Source organism: Lontra canadensis, unplaced genomic scaffold (assembly GCF_010015895.1).
Source record: "Lontra canadensis isolate GAN:19392208 unplaced genomic scaffold, GSC_riverotter_1.0 scaffold73, whole genome shotgun sequence".
Taxonomy (NCBI): domain Eukaryota; kingdom Metazoa; phylum Chordata; class Mammalia; order Carnivora; family Mustelidae; genus Lontra; species Lontra canadensis.
Genome location: NW_022631067.1, coordinates 3730287 through 3749681, shown reverse-complemented (window position 1 = coordinate 3749681; position 19395 = coordinate 3730287). Strand labels below are relative to the sequence as shown.

At 42.7% G+C, this 19395-nt stretch overlaps 1 protein-coding gene across 1 annotated transcript in view; it reads left to right on the top strand.

The window, feature by feature from the left end:
• The window catches only part of MYO16 (myosin XVI), a 587020-nt gene that overhangs the window by 185340 nt on the left and 382285 nt on the right, over positions 1-19395 (top strand). The window contains exon 3 of the mRNA XM_032881053.1: positions 13749-13819. Within this exon, the coding sequence (XP_032736944.1) occupies positions 13749-13819 (71 nt within the window). The remainder of the gene's footprint in view (positions 1-13748; positions 13820-19395) is intronic.

The window sequence follows — 19395 nt, the reverse complement described above, 5'->3', positions numbered from 1 at the left end:
TGAATGCCACATTCTTAAAGAGATTAGTTGATTCAAAATTTATATTGTTAATCCCAACTTTCTGTTTAACATAAAGTTTTAAAAATTTGTTTCGTTATAAATGGCCTTAACCACGGAATAGTTGTCAAGGACTTTGTAGAAGTCAGTGACTTAAATATCATTCAGAGCACTTAAATTCTTTTTATAAATTGTTTACAGTGTCAGCCTTGAAGGTAAGTTCTCGTGCCTGTATATACCACCCCCAAAGTGCAAAATCATGCTCTTCACTGCGTAAATTTTTTCTTATTTTAGTAGTGCGTGTAGTTTGAAAAATTAAAATTAGACAACTCAGCTCATCACAAAGGATTTACAAATATGTTTTTTAATCCATGTTTTGAGTTATAGTCTTATTTCACAAATATATTTTAGGTAAATAATTCTTTCAGGGTTGATTATCCATCACCTTCTTATTTTTTATATCTTTATTATAAAACCAAAGGAAAAAGGTAGGTCTACTGAAAGTTGCTATGAGAAGATTCTCTTTGTGTAAGCTAGATTAAACAAAAACTCCTTTGGAAGAAAAAAAGAAAAATTGAAAAAAATATTTTGAAGGATAGGCAAGTTAGATGAGACTAGAATAGTACATGTCAATGCCAAGTGTCACTTTAACATGAAAGATATGGAACCAATTTGTAGATCTGTATAATAAAAGTCAAGTTTTGTTCTACTAATTTTTTCTACATATATTCTATAAACTCTGTTCTATATAATTGCACTGATTTCTTAATTAAACTGCTTGAACTGATTGCTCTGATAATCAGGAGTGATTGTAATCAGTGAAATTAAGATGATCACATTAGCACAAAATGCCAGATTTTTACACACACACACTCACACACACACACTCACACACATACTCACACTCATGTAACCATGCTCTAAAATACTACGTCTATTTGGGCTTTTGTGCATGGGAGGTTTTATTTCCAGAGGGTTCCTTCATTTCTGCCCATGGCCGCCGGTGTTTGGACGTGCTGATGGGATGTCCAGTTTGTCAACGTCTCCGCAGTTCTAAGACGGGTTCAACTGCGTACCATTTTACACCCTCTCTATCTCTGTATCTCATTGCTTCCCTGATATTGTCTGAGTCATTTAATTCTGTAGGGATGTCACTTGTCTGTTCTCTTTCAACTCCCTCTTTCATCCCTTAATCTTCTGGCTAGCTGCTTATCTTTAGTGTCAGCTCTACTCTGGACTGTGGCTTCCAGGGCATTAAAGACTTCAAAGGGGCTAAGTCTTTTTGATCCAACCAAAATAAAAATCTATTTTTTTCTTAGTTTGGGGCTTCAATATTTTTTATTACTCATATAGGAACCCTAGAGAAATGTTTACTATAAATTATTTTCTCCTAACCTTAGGTATGTGATAATAATCTAAATTTTCTTTGATGCTTAGAAAATACAAGATCCTAGTCTAGTACAAAAATGAAACCAGTCAAAACTTAAGCAGCTCAAGTGTGAATGTGACAGACAAAAATTTGACATCACAGTGAGTGATATATGGGCCAGGCAAAAATAATTGTTATAAAATGGTGCTAGAACTGATTATATATGATAAAGAACTTACAATCTAAGGAAAATAAGATAGGATTATTTAACAAATGGGCTGGATAATGGGTTAATTTGGAATCAATGAATCAATGCATAACATTAGTTTTTGGATCCCTTGAGGCTGGGAAAGGGGGACAGGTCTTTTGCAAAGCATGTATTTCCTCCAGCTGTTGGATTTTGTGTGTGGTGACACATGAGGCATGGCACCAGCAGGAAGAGCTTGGAGGCCACAGGGAATTTCATTTCATGCCATGGGCTGCTGGATTCATAAGCTTAATGTAAAAACATACATTTGAATACAGCGAGGTGTTCAACTGATCTCTAGTCTTCCTAAACAGATCAAGTGCCATGTATTTACTTTATGTAATTTCTTATCTTGGAGTTGGCCATGGATCTCAGATTTCCATGACTGTTGTCTCCAGTCCTGTGTTGGGGAACAGAACACCAGTGTGGCCAGATGTCAACTCATTGCACTTTTGTGTTAATAATAAATTAATGTTTGTGATATGTGGCATTTCTGAAAAGATTGGAAACTTCTTCTGGAATTCTTTTTTTTTTTTTCTTTCAAGGAAATGCTATATAACAAATAATAGAATACCCAAAGACACATTCTCAGAAAGGTGTGACAGTAGGGCTGGGGCAGAGGTGGGGGTGAGGGGCATTTCATTTCTAATACCTGCTCTTCATATCGCTGAGGATATGGTCTCTGCTCTACTCTAACACAACTCAACATTTTTCTATGTCCTCAGTCCCCATTCTCTCATTTGTCAATGATTCTTACTGTTCTTATAGGTTTTTATTAATTATGTCCACTAAATGAGTGTGAGAAAGTGTTTGACTCGACTTCATTTATTTCTTTCAGAAAGGGTCCATTTCATATGTGGTCTGCCAATTTTTTGCCTATTAGGTTATGGTTTCAATAATGGAAGGAAAACCAGAAAACAAGCATGGTCTGGTTGGGTAGTACAGAAAAGTAGAGGGAGACAGACAGAGAGAGAGAGAGAGGAGAGGAGAGAGGGAGAGAGAGGGGGAGAGAGGGAGAGAGAAATCATTTGGGTTTTGCTGTTTGTTTTTTATAAGGATTATTTCATCTTGAGTCCTGAGTGATGAAGGATACACTTATTCAGGAATTCCTGTCTTTACTTCGTCGTTCCCATTTCTGGCTAAACTGAAGTCTTGTTGTGCTGGGGAGTCTGGTTGAAGACAGGTGAATTTTGTGGCCCACCCTAATAGTTGGTTTTATATTTGATGAAGATAAATAGGCTGGAAAAAGAGGCCAGACAGGCACCACTGTCACACAGGTGAACTTCCAGGAAAGCATGGCCCTAGACCTGGGTTTGGAGGCTGACCTTTTGCCCTTCCAGGGCAAAAGCCGATTTATCTCTAGTGTCTCTCAACTGATTGAAAGGTGATGGAAAGGTACAAACTCCATTGACAACATTTTGAAATATCCCTGAAACTTAACTCCTTTCACTCTTGCTCTGACTTTTTTGACCTTCTCTTCACATTTAATAATGACTTTTAAAAAAGATTTATTTATTTTAGAGAGAGAGAGAGAGTTGGGAGAGGGACAAGCAGACTCCCCACTGAGTGTAAAGCCCAACTTGGGGCTCTATTTTATGACCTGAGATCATGAGCCAAAATCAAGAGTTGGATGCTTAACAGACTGAGCCATCCAGGCGCCCCAACATTGAATAATGAATTTTTAAACAAATAGCCCCTGAGGCTCACTGAGGCATTTGCTATTCATCAATATAACTTAGTCGGTGTGCATGATATTGGATTTCTGAAAATGTTTAAGACACAGACTGAAAATTGGTTGATCAAGAATAACATATTCCGCATGTGGGGACATTAAATACCGATTTTGCATGGATGGGGCCGTTCTTCGGTGTGAAGACCTAACAGCGGTAGACACATTTTTCCGATGGCTTTTGTGGTCGCGGGCACCCTGGGAGGGGGCGGGCTCACTCAATTTTGTTGAACGCTGAAGCCTCTGGCAAGTCCTGAAATTGGAATTGATAATTTCCTAGGGGGCAGCATTAATCTCTCTTCCTTAATGTGTCACATGGCACATATTTTTCTACATGAGGTTCTCTGGGGACAACAGTTATAAATGCTTAATGGGGCATGTGTCTGAGTATAAAAAAGAAAAATGTATGATTAATGAGACTCAGAAAGTAAGTAAGCGGTTGAAGTAGGAACGTGGGAAATAGCACCGTGGGTCAAGGAACAGAGACAAGCCTGTGGTTTGAGGCTCCATTGAAGACCGTTAGAACCAGTGTCCATGGCACTGATCAGACTTGAACTAGCTCTGTGTGACCAGAAACTGACCTGTGAATCAAAACTATTCCCTAGTTGGTTATGAGGGCTAAACGTGCCCAAATTCAGCTCCTCGGAGAAAAAAAGTTCTAAGTGATTATTATGCAGACAAGAAGGCTTAATTCGTACCCCAAAGCTGTTCCTTCTCTACCTCAGAATTATTGAAAAACACAAACAGGATTTATATAAATAAAATCACTTGACATTAGGTTCTCTGTAAATATAGTTTTATAAAATATAATCTTGCCTAAATATGTGTGGGGGCGCCTGGGTGCTCAGTTGTGTAAGCATCACACTATTGGCGTTGGTGCAGGTCATGATCTCAGGGTCGTGAGATCGAGCCCTGCTGTCAGCTCCACACTCGGTACCGAGTCTGTTTGGGATTTCTCCCTCTGCCCCTCATCCCCCCCCCATCCTGGGCTCTCATGGCTCCTTCTCTCTTTCTCAAATAAATCAATTAATTAAATCTTTAAAAAATATATGACTTAAGAAGTTTATAATGTTCAAGACGTCATGATCGGGGGATTTTGGCTTTTAATTGTAGTAAAATAATAGAAAATAAAACATACCATTTTAACTATTTAAAGTATATGGTTCAGTGGCAGTTAACACATTCACAACATGGTGCATCCGTTACCAGCATAAGCAGGGGAGCAGAGGAAGGAGAGGGAGAAGCAGGCTCCCCACTGAGCAGGGATCCCAATGCGGGGCTCGATCCCAGGATCCTGGGATCATGACCTGAGACTAAGGCAGATGCTGCACTGACTGAGCCCCCCAGGTGCCCCTGTTTTGATTACTGAACCTTTGCAGTAAGGTTTGAAATCAGAAAGTGAGGCATCCAACTTTGTTTTCTTTCTTTCTTTTTCAAGATTCTTTTGGCTTTTCAGGGTCCCCTATAATGCCATACAAATTTTAGGATCAGCTTTTTCATTTTTGCAAAAAAGGGCATTGGGGTTTTGATAGGGCTATATCATAGCTTTTTTGATATGCAAAATGTCCTGAGAAACGAAGGAGCAGTTGGCCAACTCTTCTCTCCTTTGCTCCCTTGGATAGGCATTTTTGTTCCTACTGGTGTTAGTTGTAGTAGGTTGATTTACCAAGGAATAGTTGTTATATAACAACCAGGGGTTTGAAATATTAGTACTCATTATTTCTGTAATCATATAGCACATTTTTCATTTTGTTATCTTTTGGAATGAAATAAAAGACATAATAAAACTAGCAATAAATGTGCAATGATGATTTATTGAAAGTAAACTTCACATAATCACCACTGAGCAAACAAAGTAGACCATTGCCTGAGCCCCTAGAATGCAGGGTTGCTGTATTATTTGAAAAGTACTGGGATTTTCTACCAAATAGTGGGAGACAGGAGCCATATGCAATAGATAGAACTTCTGTAAACCAAGAAGAAAAAAATAATGAAATATACTATAAAATATTGGGTAAAAGACTGGGATTAGCACTACGGAAGAGAATATCCCAAGACTAATAAATTTACCTAAAGATTCTCAACGTTATAACTCATCAGGGTGCTGGAAATTAAAACCGCTTGCCCATAAGCATGGTTCCACTGAACAGCCAGTACTGGTGAGAAGGTGGACAGCCCGAATTCTAGTATGTTGCTGGTGGGAATACAAAATGGTACAGCTGCCTTTGAAAACTCTGACAATTTCTAAGAAATTCAAATTTATGCATCCTCTGCGTTCCGGCAACCCCACTTCTAGGTACGTGCCTTATAAAAATGAATGTATTATTTTACAAAATGACTTGTGCAGGAATGTTGGTAACAGCTATATTCATAATTGACAAAAACTGGAAACCAATCCCGTGGTAGACATTTTGTTCTTTCATCTGTTGTCTGCTCTTGGACCCATGCTCCGGGTTTTAGTTGTGATAGCTTTAATGTATCTGATACCTCTCCGTGTAACACTTGGCTCTATTTTTAGCTCACTGAAGAATTAAAGCATTAAAAATAGTTGTTCAGACTTTCTTTTATCTTCAGGGAGTGAGTTACTCCAAAATGTCTCGTCTGACAGAGCAAACTTTGTTCCTATGAAATTTCACCTTCCCCCCGCCCCCCCCCCCCATTTTTTTTTTTTTTTAATTGGGGCATGGAGCCCAATGTGGGGCTTGAATTCACAACCCTGAGACCAAGACCTGAGGTGAGATCAAGAGTTGGATACTTACCTGACTGAGCCACCCAGGATCCCCTGAAATTTCACTTTTAAATTGAGTTAAAAGTTGGGACACCTGGGTGGCTCAGATGTCTGCCTTCATCTCAGGTCATGATCCCAGGGTCCTGAGGATCAAGTCCCAAGTCTGGCTCCCCATTCAGCCGAGAACCTGCTTCTCCCTCTCCCTCTGCCTGCCACTCCCCCTGCTCTGGCTCTCCCACTGTCTCTGTCAGATTAATAAATAAAATCTTTCAAAAAACAAATAAAATGAGTTTAAAATAATGCGTATCTGTGATACCTTTGGAATTCATGAAATATTGTGTCCTTCGTGTTCTGTCAGCAAGTTTACCTGCCCGGGGAAGACTGGAAGGAAAATATGAAAGGATGAGAGACCACATCCCCGTAACGATCAATGCATCAATAAGTATCCAATGATACTCTCCATTCCTGTCTTCTGAGTTTATCCTTAGGTACTGGTCAATGACAGAAATACTTGAATAGTTCTCTCCCCTAATTTTTTTTTTTTTTTTTTGAGATGTAATGTTTTAACAACTGAGTTGGGTTACTTTTTTTTTTAATTTTTTAATTCATGTGATATTAACATAAGTCACAATTCTATACATTACTCCGTGGTCATTGGTAAGGTTGTCATAACCGATCTCACTCATCCCCCTATCCTGCTTTGCCGACTTTTAAAAGAGGGTAAATCGTTTTACCTTTTATTTCAAATACATCATGTTTTAATAACTTTGAGGAATGTTTGTATTATTCTGTTTCTGTTTTTGTTTTTACTGGGCTCAGACATAAACAGTATTTTGTATTAGCAATGTCATTGGTGTACTGCATGTTATTTATCATTTTTTGAAAGTGCATCAGTGTTTTGAAGCTAAGACCCCTTATAAAATTTGAAATATGAAAAATCATCTTAAAGTTCTCTAAGATGAATGGACAGTGGATTATAGAGGGGGAAAGTGAATGGGCCACATGCGTTTATACTGTGTGAATTCTGGATTTACAGTTCCTACATCGAGGGCTGAAGAAATACGATGCAGTTAAATCTGTGTTGCTATAAAACTGTCACTTTGGCTCTGTTCTGGAATATTTAGAGAGTTAATGATTTAGATCTGGTTTAGGTACACAGGCCACTCCTGATTCCTGCCAGGCGTATACATCACAATAATATACGTTAGAAATTCTGTAGAATAGGTGATTGAGGGGCACCTGGGTGGCTCAGTGGGTTAAAGCCTCTGCCTTCAGCTCAGGTCATGATCCTGGGGTCCTTGGATCGAGCCCTGTATTGGGTTATCGGACTCTCTGCTCGGCAGGGAGCCTGTTTCCTCCTCTCTCTCTACCTGCCTCTCTGCCTCCTTGTGATCTCTGTCTGTCAAATAAATAAATAAAATATTAAAAAAAAAAAAAGAACAGGTGAATTTGGTAGAAGTTCTTCCGTGAATATCATGTTCAGCTCCCTGCCTGTGATGGCCGTGAGGGGAGAGGGAAGAAATGGGTTACAAGCAACATCGGAAGACAGAAATGACAGCTAATTTTCCAAAAAGATTCAGGATATCCAGACACCAATTGGAGAAGATCTACAGATCGTTCTGCTGTGTAATAACTTCTTGTCTGTCTTCTGTCTTCACCTGCTGGTGCCCATGGAATTATAAACTGTATGAAGGCAGGATTTTTTTTTTCCTATTTTTTTCTCTGCTGTAGTGCCAACTCCTAAAACAGTGCTTAGCCCAGAAAAGGCACTTGTGGGATGTCTGTTGCCTCAATCACAGCGGCCTAAGCAGGTTGGGTGGGGATCTGAGTTAGCTCGGTGACAGTCTTGGACCTCAGTCTCAACAACTTCCAGATCTCAGGCAGAACCTCACGCAAGCTTCAAAACCTGTGAGACCCTCTTCAGGTCATTACTGACCAGCCGTTTGGTTACTGATTTCCATTGCTTCCCACCTTTTCAGTATTATAATCAAGGTGCTTTGACCTGCAAAACATATGGACAGTTGGGCACATTCTTGACTGATTTTTAAGATCTGGTGACAGAACAGGTTATTTATATATTTTTAAGTTTTAGTATTCCAAGCATAGTGGGAGTTGAGAATTCTTGCCTAGCCCAGGCTCTGTCCCCACCTGAGGACACCCCAACCACGCAGACCTTGACTCCCTCTTCTGAGATATCCCCGCTAAACCAAGATTCCGCTCAGGCAGGTTTGGCTAAGTATGTATTTACTGAGAATAAATTGTGTGTTCTGAGGGATACTGTTGTTTCTACAGCATTAGTGGTCAAATTCTCAATGGCAAATTCATGGGAAAGGGTGGGCCGTGAAGTCTTAAATTTGGAACTCTTTCTCTTACTCTAAATGAGACGTTGAAGGTAATTTTCTGAGATTGTAAAATCCTAGCAGATTTTCTCAAAATGAATTTAGGTGGCCATTTGCCCCAGAATCTCCTGGAATGTTTGTGTAAAATGCATAGTCTTAGATCCCATTCCGGAATGGGGTTGTTTTTTAGAGTCCATAGTCTCTCATGGTTCACCTCCTCTTCCAAAGCCTCCGCTGATTTTTTAAATGTAAAATCCTTGTGAATAGGGACCCGCGGTCATCGTGAGAATCACGTGAGTATAATGGAACACCGTGTAGCCAGATACCCACACGGGTTCCTAGAATTCCCAAAGCAGTTATGGTCCCCAGGTTGCTGTCCAGGTCCTCTCCTCTGTGTGCTACTGGCATGTCATCCACACAGATAAATCGTGGTACTATCTGGAGACTCGGAGTAAGTGCCGATTCCCAGCCGGACTCTTGGCTTCGGTTATGTTGGTGCTGGTGGGGACATTCCGTGGTGACAGCTGATTCTATTAGAGCTCCTTAGCACATTTTCTGATGTGTTTGCATCCACTTTTCTACCGCAATAGTGAAGCTTTAGAGACTGAATGTTTCTTTTTAAATATCAAATCATGCCCCCCACACAGACTTCTCGGTGGAGCTCTGGGCAGCTTGATGACAAAGCCACAAGCATACAGGAGATGCTGAATCGGTTCCAAGCTGCCCCACTCTAAGAGGCAGCCTCGGCTCCATTATTCTGTTTGGTCCCAGATAGCTGTTTCTCCTCCGGCTGTTTTCCTGCGGATTTTATTGTCGCGGAAAGACCCGGAGTGTCCAGGCCACTTGACTTGACTGGCAATTCGCCCCTTGTTATTAAAGTAGATCTTGATTCCTGTTGTGATTTCTTTTTCCTATTGTGATTTTGAAATTTCTCTACCCCGATGCTGTTCTTGTTGAGAATCCTTGGAATCCTGCTGGCCACGCTGAGTGCTAGGTCCAGCAGGTTACCATGTGGCTTGGGGACGTCAAAAGATCGGAGTCCCTGTGTCCTTAGTGAAACAATTCTAGGATCTGCATCATGGACTTGAGAGAATTAAAGTAATTCTTATACTCATGTTCTTACAGCCAAAGTACTTTAAAAAGTGCTCAGTGTGTGTTAGAATTGGAAAATGTACCTGGCATAAGAAGTGTTGGGATCTGGAGCCCACAGCCCAGAAAGAATTACTGAGACATCCTCAGTGCAGAAAGGTGGTTTTATTGAAGCAGGGGGACAGAACCCATGAACAGAAGAGGCTGCACTGGGCTTGTGAGGGTGACTGATTATAGACTTTCAAGTTGGGAATGGTTTAGGGCTAACATAAGTCTCTAAGGAATTTTGGAAGCAAGGTTTCCAGGACCTTGATGGGACTAGCTATTGTTACAAAAAGGCCATTTATTACTGTCCACTAAAACCTTAGTCATGAGACCCTGTGGATGTGTAACGGTGAGCCATATGCTTGGGGGAAGACTGCTTGGGGGAAGACCGATTCAGCATCTCCTGTATGCTTGTGGCTTTGTCATCAAGCTGCCCAGAGCTCCATGCATTGGGTGGGGTGTGTTAATGGATAAAGGAACTTTCCAAAGGAATTTTTATATTTAAAGTAGACTCACAGGGCCCTGGGTTGGGCTAAGATGGCCTTTGGCCCTTAGCAAAGTGCCAGCATCCAGGCAGCTGAGCTCCTAGAGGAAGGTCCCTCTGTCTGTTTCAAGGACCTGTTGATGAGCTGTTAGTAAGGAAATTTATTGTTTCTTTCGCCTTTGTTTCCCCATCATACCCTCTTCTTTTTCAGAATTCTCTGTTATGAATCAATTATTGTACAAATGGCATTTTCTTCATTCCTTCTTTATATATGGATACTTCACAGTGTCCAGTTTTAAGACTTAGCAGACATAGAATTTAGCTCACTCTACAACTTGTGTGCGTGTTTATATGAAAAAAGTTTCTTTATTTTTTCAGTGGCTGATTTGCTCTGTTCTTCGGTCCCCACCATGTACCCAGGGGCTACCCAGGCAGCATGTCTTCTGTGGTTCCAACTTAGTTCTGTCTGATCATGTAAACAGCCCTTTTGGAAAATAGCCCTTCCATTTGGGGAAAAGACAGGCTCAAATTATCCCCACTTCTTTTCTCCTTAGGCTAAGATGTGGCCCAGTGAGAGGGGTGGGACTTACTCATCGGTCACTGTGGCAAGAAGTTCTGGAATTCCTGGGTGTATAGTCCTTGTCATCTGTGGACATTCTTGAGCCCATTCCTCAAAGACCTCAGGCTGTCCCCAGTAGCATGCTGAGCTTGCCCTTCCGGCCCCCGAGAACCAGTTGTTAAAATTTCAGGAATTCGTCAGTCTGTTGTGGAACAGTTAAACAAAGCCTACAGTAAAAATTAAAGTAGATAAACTTACAATTAAGTTGATTGTAATAAAGAGTAGTTTTCCAGGGGCGCCTGGGTGGCTCAGTCGGTCAAGCGTCTGCCTTTGACTTGGGTCATGAACTTGGGGTCCTGGGATGGACCCTGCACAACAAATTGTTTACAAATAATTAAATACACAGTACTCAGGGCTGACTGGAGGGCATTTGTTGCCCACAGAATGGTGTCTGAGTCCCGTAGCGTGATGTGCCATGTCTTCACTGACCCGGTCCTCTGAGCTCTCCGTGGTGTCCCCCTCCCCCGCATGCTCGTTGCTCCTCACTGCCTCCTGCATAGTCCTCCTCACCGCTTTTGTGCTGGATAAACTACACACTCGTCCTCCAGGAGACTCTTGCTAAATCCACTTTGCTTATATTCTAGACTCCCATTCAGTGTTTAAAAGTCGGAAGGTTTTGAGAAAATTTAGAATAAACCTTAAGTTACAGATTCTAGATATGTTATTATGGGGTTTTGTGACGTAGCGTAATTATAAGAGTAGGAATCATTTGGAGATCCGTACCCAGTGCCAGGAGGCATGATATACTGGCCGCTCATTGGCTCATTCACTTGTGCCAGTGCCCCCAGGACGTGAGGTCAATGGACAGGAAACTGAGGCCCCAAGAATTCAGCAGCTTGCCCCAGTGGGGCCAGGCCTCACAGCCAGTCTGTGGAAGCCCAAGGTCAGTGTCTCACGGACTCCTGTTATGTGTTGTTCACTACACAGGTTCATGGTGGATTCTACTCGGAAATCGGACAGCAGGGGTGCTTGGGTGGCACAGTTGGTTGGGTATCCGGCTCTTGGTTTCAGCTCAGGTCCTGGTTTTAGGGTTGTGAGATGGAGCCCTGCGTCGGGTTCCTTGCTCTGTGCAGAGGCTGCTTGGGACTCCCTCTCCCTCTGTCATTCCTCCCCTGCTTTCTCTCCCTCTCTCAAACAAATAAATCTTTTTAAAAATATCTGACAACATTTTATGAATGTTTTTCTAATAAAATCTGCCTCATACTGTATTTGTAGTGTATGTGCTTTGCTATGAAAACTTTAAATCACTGTGTTAATATTAGTTAATTCAAGATGAACAATTTCATTTGCTAAAAAAATAAACATTTGGGGGAAAATGCTATTTATCTTCTGGGGAAACCATTGGTAAATGTATTTAGTTAACCGTCTGCTGTCGTCAATGAACTTAAGGCTAGAAGGGTTCTGGGGTGGGGGCAAGAAGTGAGTCCATTTATCCGTGTGCATAGGGAGAGCGGGGAACAGGAGGCAGAAAGGACACCTGCAGACCGTGCTGCAGGGCTGCTCCCAGATATGCAGCAAGGACAAGAAAGGCCAAGGACTCACCTTCCTGGATGTTTTGATGGCTGAAGAGGGAGATGCCCAAGGGAGCAAATGGTCTCCCCATGCCGTGTCAGGTTACACTTGATCCTGTAGGATTGAGGTCTTTGAGAAATTCTTTGGTCATAAACTACCACCATTAGAAGAATCTGTGTTGTGAAAAGAGTTCAATTCTTAATTTGAGAAAGAACATGTTCAAGGGGAAGCCCCTTGGCAGGTGTGCAGATGTGGACAGACTCCTACTGAGGACAGCTTTCAGGGGGAGGACGGAAGTGAAGGGATGCCGGCCCTTGGGGCCAAGTGATGCCACTGTTGAGAGGGCACTGGGGTGTGTCTGACTTCGCTAGGGAGAGAGATTTGGACAAAAGGCCCTCTGACTTCAGGAAGGGCTGTCTGGAGGCCACACTGGGCTGGGTGTGGGTTGTCTCTGCTGTTACCATGTCACCCCCATTTTGGAGGGGCTCTTCAGTCTCCATTTTTCACGCCCACTGCACATGACATCAATGCGATGGCCTTCCTCAAGAGAGGACGACAGGAGTAGCCATGTCTACCAGGACTGTTGGTGACCCTCGTGACATGTGGTTAGCTCTGGGGAAGAGGGTGACACACTAGATATTGGAACACATAAAAGATTTGGGGTACCATAGAATAGAAGGGACATTTGAGTGACACTCCAGACTATAGAAAAGCTTCATGGAAATACAGTATGTTCAGTGACGTATGCGTTTGAATCTAAGCCATTTAGTAACGGATTGTGGTATAATGGGGAAACAAAAAAGACTCACTGTTGCTTTAATTATAATTTTTATGGAAAATGCATTAATGGCTTTTTATCAAGACTGTGATACTGCTATTAACTGTGGAAACCATGATGGTGTTTGGGGGAACTGATGAGATTTCTGTGAGGCTGGTCCTAGAGCAGAGACCAGAACAGTCTCCCCATGCCTATGGCGTACCTTGTACTAACGAACTCACCTTTGCCGTTGAGATGAAAACAAGGTCACCTTCCAGCTGTGCATTTGTTCTGGTAATTGGCGTCTATCTTGACCTATTTGGCATTCTTAATCTGGATAGAAATGGCTTTGTCCCACAGTCCTTTTTGAGAATGGCGGACACACTCCCAAGAGGCCATCGTAGGAAGAGAAGTTTAATGTCCAGAGTATAAACTTTGTTTTAAGCCAATAGGCCCTAATGAGATAAAAAATAAAAGTTACATGAACCGGTGCCTCCATGAGCCTAGTGAAGTAATTTCTTTTTATTATCTTGCCCTGTAAAGGGTATACAAACTAGGCACTAGGAAACAACAAACTGTAAGAACATGTTCCCCTTTCGGAATACTTTGGGCGGCTGTAATAGGAAATCACGTTGACAGACCAGGGAAGAAGCCTGAATGTGAAGACAAAGGCCACCGATCCTACCTATACCAAGGAAGGCCAGAAGGCAGTGGATATGTCTGCATGGACTTTTATGGACGTTAGCGTTTGAGATACTAGTGCAACGCTCCGGTGTTGGTTCATGGTGTGGACGGAGCACGCACTCTAACTGCCTACTCTTTCTATTTTCCAGCACTCCGGCTCCTGAAGGAGGGCGCGGATCCACACACTGCCGTTTCCTCGGGAGGTTCCCTGCTGCATCTGGTGAGAACCCTTTGACCGGGACACATGGGGGTCAACGCGGGGAGGAGAATCAGTTGTGGGTTCAAAATCCAATAGCCAAATGTACATCTTTTTTTTTTTTTAAGACTGTTAATTTAAGAGAGGGTGCAGAGAGCATGAGCAGAGGGGAGGAAGAAGCAGACTCCTCACTGAGCAGGGAGCCCCACGCAGGGCTCGAACCCAGGACCCTGGGATCACGACCTGAGCCAAAGGCAGAGGCTTAACGATGGAGCCTGCAGGCCGTCCTCCAAATGTATGTCTGACAGATGATCCTCAAAACATGACACTTTCAAATGCCAGGCGTGGATAATGAGCTGCAGTATTTCCTAATTACTACATTGGAGTTTGTAATTAATCTTTAACAAATGGGAGTTAGAACTTCTGTCCTAAAGAAGATACTTTTGAAAATAAAGCAGATACATTGTATCTACTATAGACTGTTAGGCAATCATCATACTGTATCCGCTGCAGACTGTTAGGCAATCGTTCTTTTGCCTCTACACTTTGTCTTTCTGGCTGCAGTGGATTTCCTCTATTGTCTGCTTGTGACCAGGCACATATAAATGTGAATAAAGCTCACCTACATTCTTTTGGAGACAAAGCCATGGATGGCTAAGTGAATCAACTAATAAATGATTGCATAAACAAGAAAATATTATGTTCGGATCGTGTGCCAGAAATTTTTACTGGTCCACTTAAAAATTCAATAGCAGGATCCATAAAGTAGTCCTAGGACTGATGTAATGATTAAGACTTAATTTTGAAAAATATCAAAATTCACATAACGTTAAAACCTAACTCAGGGGCACCCAAGTCAGGGGTGAGCTATATTTCTTTGTGGTACATGGAACTCTATTAAAGGAGGCCGGGTGTCAAACAGCCCTGAGCTCTGGAACACGCCCCCAGTTCTCAGCCTTGATTACATGTTGGAATCACCCAGGAGCCGTAAGATGTGGACACCTGCCTCCCAACACTAGCCGGGTCCCTGGAGATTCTGACATTTTTCTGGGATATGACAATTCAGAGCTCCCCCAGCTGACTCTGATTTGCCGCTGAGGCTGAAAAACACCGCAGACAGGAGAAACATGTACCTACCAAAGGCTCAAGATATCCGGGGGACACAGGCAATCACATTATGCGCTCAGCAGAATAGAAAAACAACTCAGAATAGTGATAGGAGACAGTCTGTAGAAGAACTGGCAACTGTTTCTCTCCAGCTTTGATTGAGATGGAAAGAGAGATTTCTAGATGACTTTTTCCTTCTCTGGAGGGTTGTGGTTTTGAAACCTCTCCATGTTGGACTCCGATCATTACGTGGCTTATATGAAACTGCTAAGGAGCTATGCCTCCTTAGTTCCTAGATCCCAGGTCTAACGGTGATAAGAAATGCTAGCTTGACTAGGGACGTGCTAACAGCTTCCCACGAGCAAACATTTTCCTCTTGGTTGACGTGGTTATCTCCCTACCGGGAGGTCCAGTGATCAGCATGTTCAGAAGGAGATGAGGCCAGGCCTTGCTTTCTTTTCTTGGGAGTATCTACACCTGCCTCTGTGCCCCCTGTTAGAAGAGGATCAGGAGAGAATTCGATCCCATGCCAACGGCTTTTGATCTTTTCTTTTCATATGTAACTTCATGTACATTTACCGCTTTCATGAAGTTTGAGAAGATGCTTAAGCTCACTGAGGCTTATTTTTCCCACCTGTGAAATGGGCATATTATCTGGACCATTGTGTTCAGAGTATTTCTGGGACGAATACACATCACCAGCTGCATTGTGATGGTCAGAGAGAAAGGAAAAGAACTGTTAAGCCATAAGGTGTCTTTGATATGTTAGATATTGATCAATAGGTACATTACAGTGTATTATTTAGGATGCATTTTCATATAAATTAATTTTTTATTCACTGTGGCTCTGTGTGCTTGGGAATATGCCTATGTGACTTTCCTCTGACAGAATTTGCCTCTGACTGGAGACACAGACACACACAATGTTCTTGCCGCATCTGTTCCCCAGTGATATCTAAAGGGCCTCATTTCCGTTTTCAGAGAGCACACGGTCCTTCTAATTCAACTACTGGAAGACAGACCTTCTCTGTAAATAAACGATGTGAATTCATTGTTAATATTGCCAACAGTGTTATTACTGAGCGTGTATGTATATGAGAGAGAGAGAGAGAGAGACAACTGTATATACAAAATGCATTTGCCTGTAACGAACATATAAAATGCCTTCTGCCAGTAGTCAAGCCAGTGGTTGCTTTCTGGTCTTCTGACCTACAGCCAGATGCCACTCTGTCCCTTCCCCTGGACCACTGCCACCCTCTCTTAAAGCTTCATCCCTTTCTCAGGATAAGCAACAGCCTCTCTCATCTCCCTGTCCCATCTTTGCCTACCCTGCAGGGTGTTGCCACACAGAAGTCAGATCAACCTCTCTGCTTCATCAGAATACTGCAGAAACTTCCCTTTCCTCTCAAAGAAAAACCCAAAGTCCTGCGTAGAGACATATCATGACCTGCCTAGAGACATATCATGACCTGCCTGGCCATGTTCCTCCCCTCTTGTTCTCAGAGCTCCTTGCTGGTTCCTCCCCTCTTGTTCTCAGAGCTCCTTGCTGGGCCCGGCCGCTGTACTCCCTCCAGGTGCATCCCCCCACCCCCCATCTTTTCCACTTAGAACATTGCTCTGCACGTGTCCACACAGCTCATGCCCTCACTCGTTTTAGGTCTCTGCTCGGAAGTCATCTAACAGAGCAGCCTTCCCTGGCTTGCCCTGTAGGAAAGAACAGTGTATGACCATCACTCTATAATCAACTTGACTTTCATCTGGCGTCTAGTTTCCCCGTAGTGTGCAGGTGCCACCAAACAGATTATAGACCAATGTGATTATATCCTCATTCTTAGACTGTCCTCCCCATGAGAGCAAGAACTGGGTATAGTCTCAGTCTTTTGCATCCCCAGTGCCTGGGGGAGTGCCCAGCTCTTGGTACCTGCTCAGTAGACTTGTTGAGTAGGAAAGTTAATGCATTAACTACTTAATTAATTAATGTCTGAGGCCATGGTCACTCTCAGGGATGCAGAGATTCAGAACACATTCTCTGCCCATATGGAGTTTAGTTTTCCCAGGGAGGGAGAAGAGTAAAACACTGGTTATGGCAGACCTGGGAGGGGGTAAACAGGAGATCGTGGCAGAGGACCATGAAGAGGCCATCCTGCACCAGGAGAAGAGTCCTGACATTTTCTCCGACCCTCCTGATCAGACGCGATTACTCTTTCATCCAAGTTCTCCGAGCGCACGATCCTTGCTTCGCTGCAGATCTTGTCATGATGGGCCGTGATAAATGGGCAATGTGTCTTCTCTCTCTGCTAGACTGCATTGTCAAAAACTGTGACTGTCTTAGGTACTCTTATATCCTTGGCCTGTCACGTGCAGGAAATACTCACTAGGGTGTCCATGAATGAACAGACGAACAAATGGGCCCCAGGACCTACGGGCATCTTTGGCTAATGAGAGGCCAGTTATTTGAGGCCCAGATCACAGAGTAGACAGACTCAGAAATGGTGGAATCAGAAGGAAAACGAAATGAGAGGATTCAAGGGAGAAGGCAGAGGGAAACACGTTCTCAACCCTCCATTCGGGGCAGCTATGTTGCATTTTCATACCATCAGGCATGGGCCATGAGCCTCACACAAAAGGAAGGCGGGGCTGGGGTGCACGTGAGAAAGCCTGGGGACAGCCGAGGGACCCCAGGGTCAGCACCGAGTCTTCCTTTCCTGGGGTTCCTGAGTAAATAAAAGCAAATGAAAAATTATGCGTTGCCAGAGAGACAGAATTACAGGGCTTCAACATGCCTTAGGTGCTTAGAAAGGCACTTTAGCCATCTGAAACATCAAGGGTGAGGGTCCAGGCTGTCAGCCCCACCTTTGGGGCATTCTACGTTAGGAATCCTAATGTGTTCTCAGTGCTGAAGCTCTAATTAGAGATGCTTAGATCGACACCTTTGAGAAAAAGGCACCATGTGTTTGTGTGGGCCATGGAGAAAAAGCGGTGGAAATTGTTGAGATTTCTAGAGTTTTGTTGATTTTACTCAGTTCTTCTTCATTGAGTTCCTGATTCTAAGAGTAGATTTCAGTGCATTTCTCTTAGAAGTACCAGGAGAACTTTGATGTTGGAGATTAACAATTCCCATCCTGTACAGGGATTTTATTTTCTTTCAAAATTTTCAACACATACTTCCAGATCAGCTTGTTTGCCCACCCTTCCATAAATAATTCATGTATCAAACCTATGGGAGATATCAAGTCCTGTGATGGACAGAGGGAAAGTAATGGCAGCAGGTGACAGTACACACAAACACTCAGATTTAAGTCTCGGAAAGACATTATATTTGTGGATTTGGAAACAGAATCACACAGGTTTTGCTAAACCGCTGTGGGGGGTTTTATGGTAAGACTTCTAATAAATAAGCTCTTGAGAAGGAGCTGCTAGTAGTGACCAAACCCTCGCGAATGGAGCATGAAATGCAAATTCTTTTTGTGTTGTCTTGTGAGAGCAGCAGAACAGTGAGGCTTAAATGGAATGTGTTAGAAATAGAAATTACTCTTTCTTTGACCTGGTGATGAGATGAGAGAGAAGGAGAAAAAGGGGGACATTCTTTGCAAAAGCAGAGCAAATCTCCAAGGCTAGACCAGAGATTTTTAACAATGACTCAGGCTGGGGAAAGGAGGCAAAGTCTTTTCATTTTTACATGTATGTTTCATATAATAAAAGAAATTAATAAACTTAGTTAAGACTGCATTTTTGTTAGAGACTTAACACTACCTATTTTAATCACTTCCTGTTCTTCCAATAAGGTCTGGTATCTGAATTGGCTGCTCATTAGGCTTCCCTCTCCACATCTTTCAAGCTTTAGGATCTGGAAGAAGCAGAGATAATTAGCAAAATACTACAGTGGCAGCTGTTCCACATCTTTGTATCTTTTTGATGGAGGAGAGAATATTATATTTTGAAAAGAGTCAGAATATTAGGACTGTGGAGGAAATGTCTAAAGAAAGATCTAATTTTAAAACTGGTCTTAGAGACTAACTGGTGTTAGAGAGCAAAAGTGGTCAGTAGATATGTGGACGTTGTCCAAAGCATCTGGGTATTGATCATGTAACTTCCCCTTCCTTTGTTCTCCCAGAAAGTAAGGGGGAAAGCTGTGAGGGTAAATGCTGGTGAGAAGATCCATCATTGCAGAAGAAAATGTGCCCTCTCCAGGGGCTGTTCCTGGGAGTTTCTTGGGTGATGAGGACTGGGGGACATCCGTACAGGGTGGGGCAACAGGAAGCGAGGAGGCAAGTGAAGGAGCAAGACGGACGCGAAAGGAGAATGTCCATGAGCAGCAGAACCCAGCCATTCTGACGCCTGAGGTGATGCTGGAAAGGGCTGGGAAGCAAGAAGCAGTTTCTGTGGCCTGGAAATAGTGACTCTTTAAATTTTTTCCAAGGAAGTGACTAAGATTCAAATTTCTGGCTGGACTTTACTTTTTAACACCAGCATCTCTTTGGTCCATGAGAATC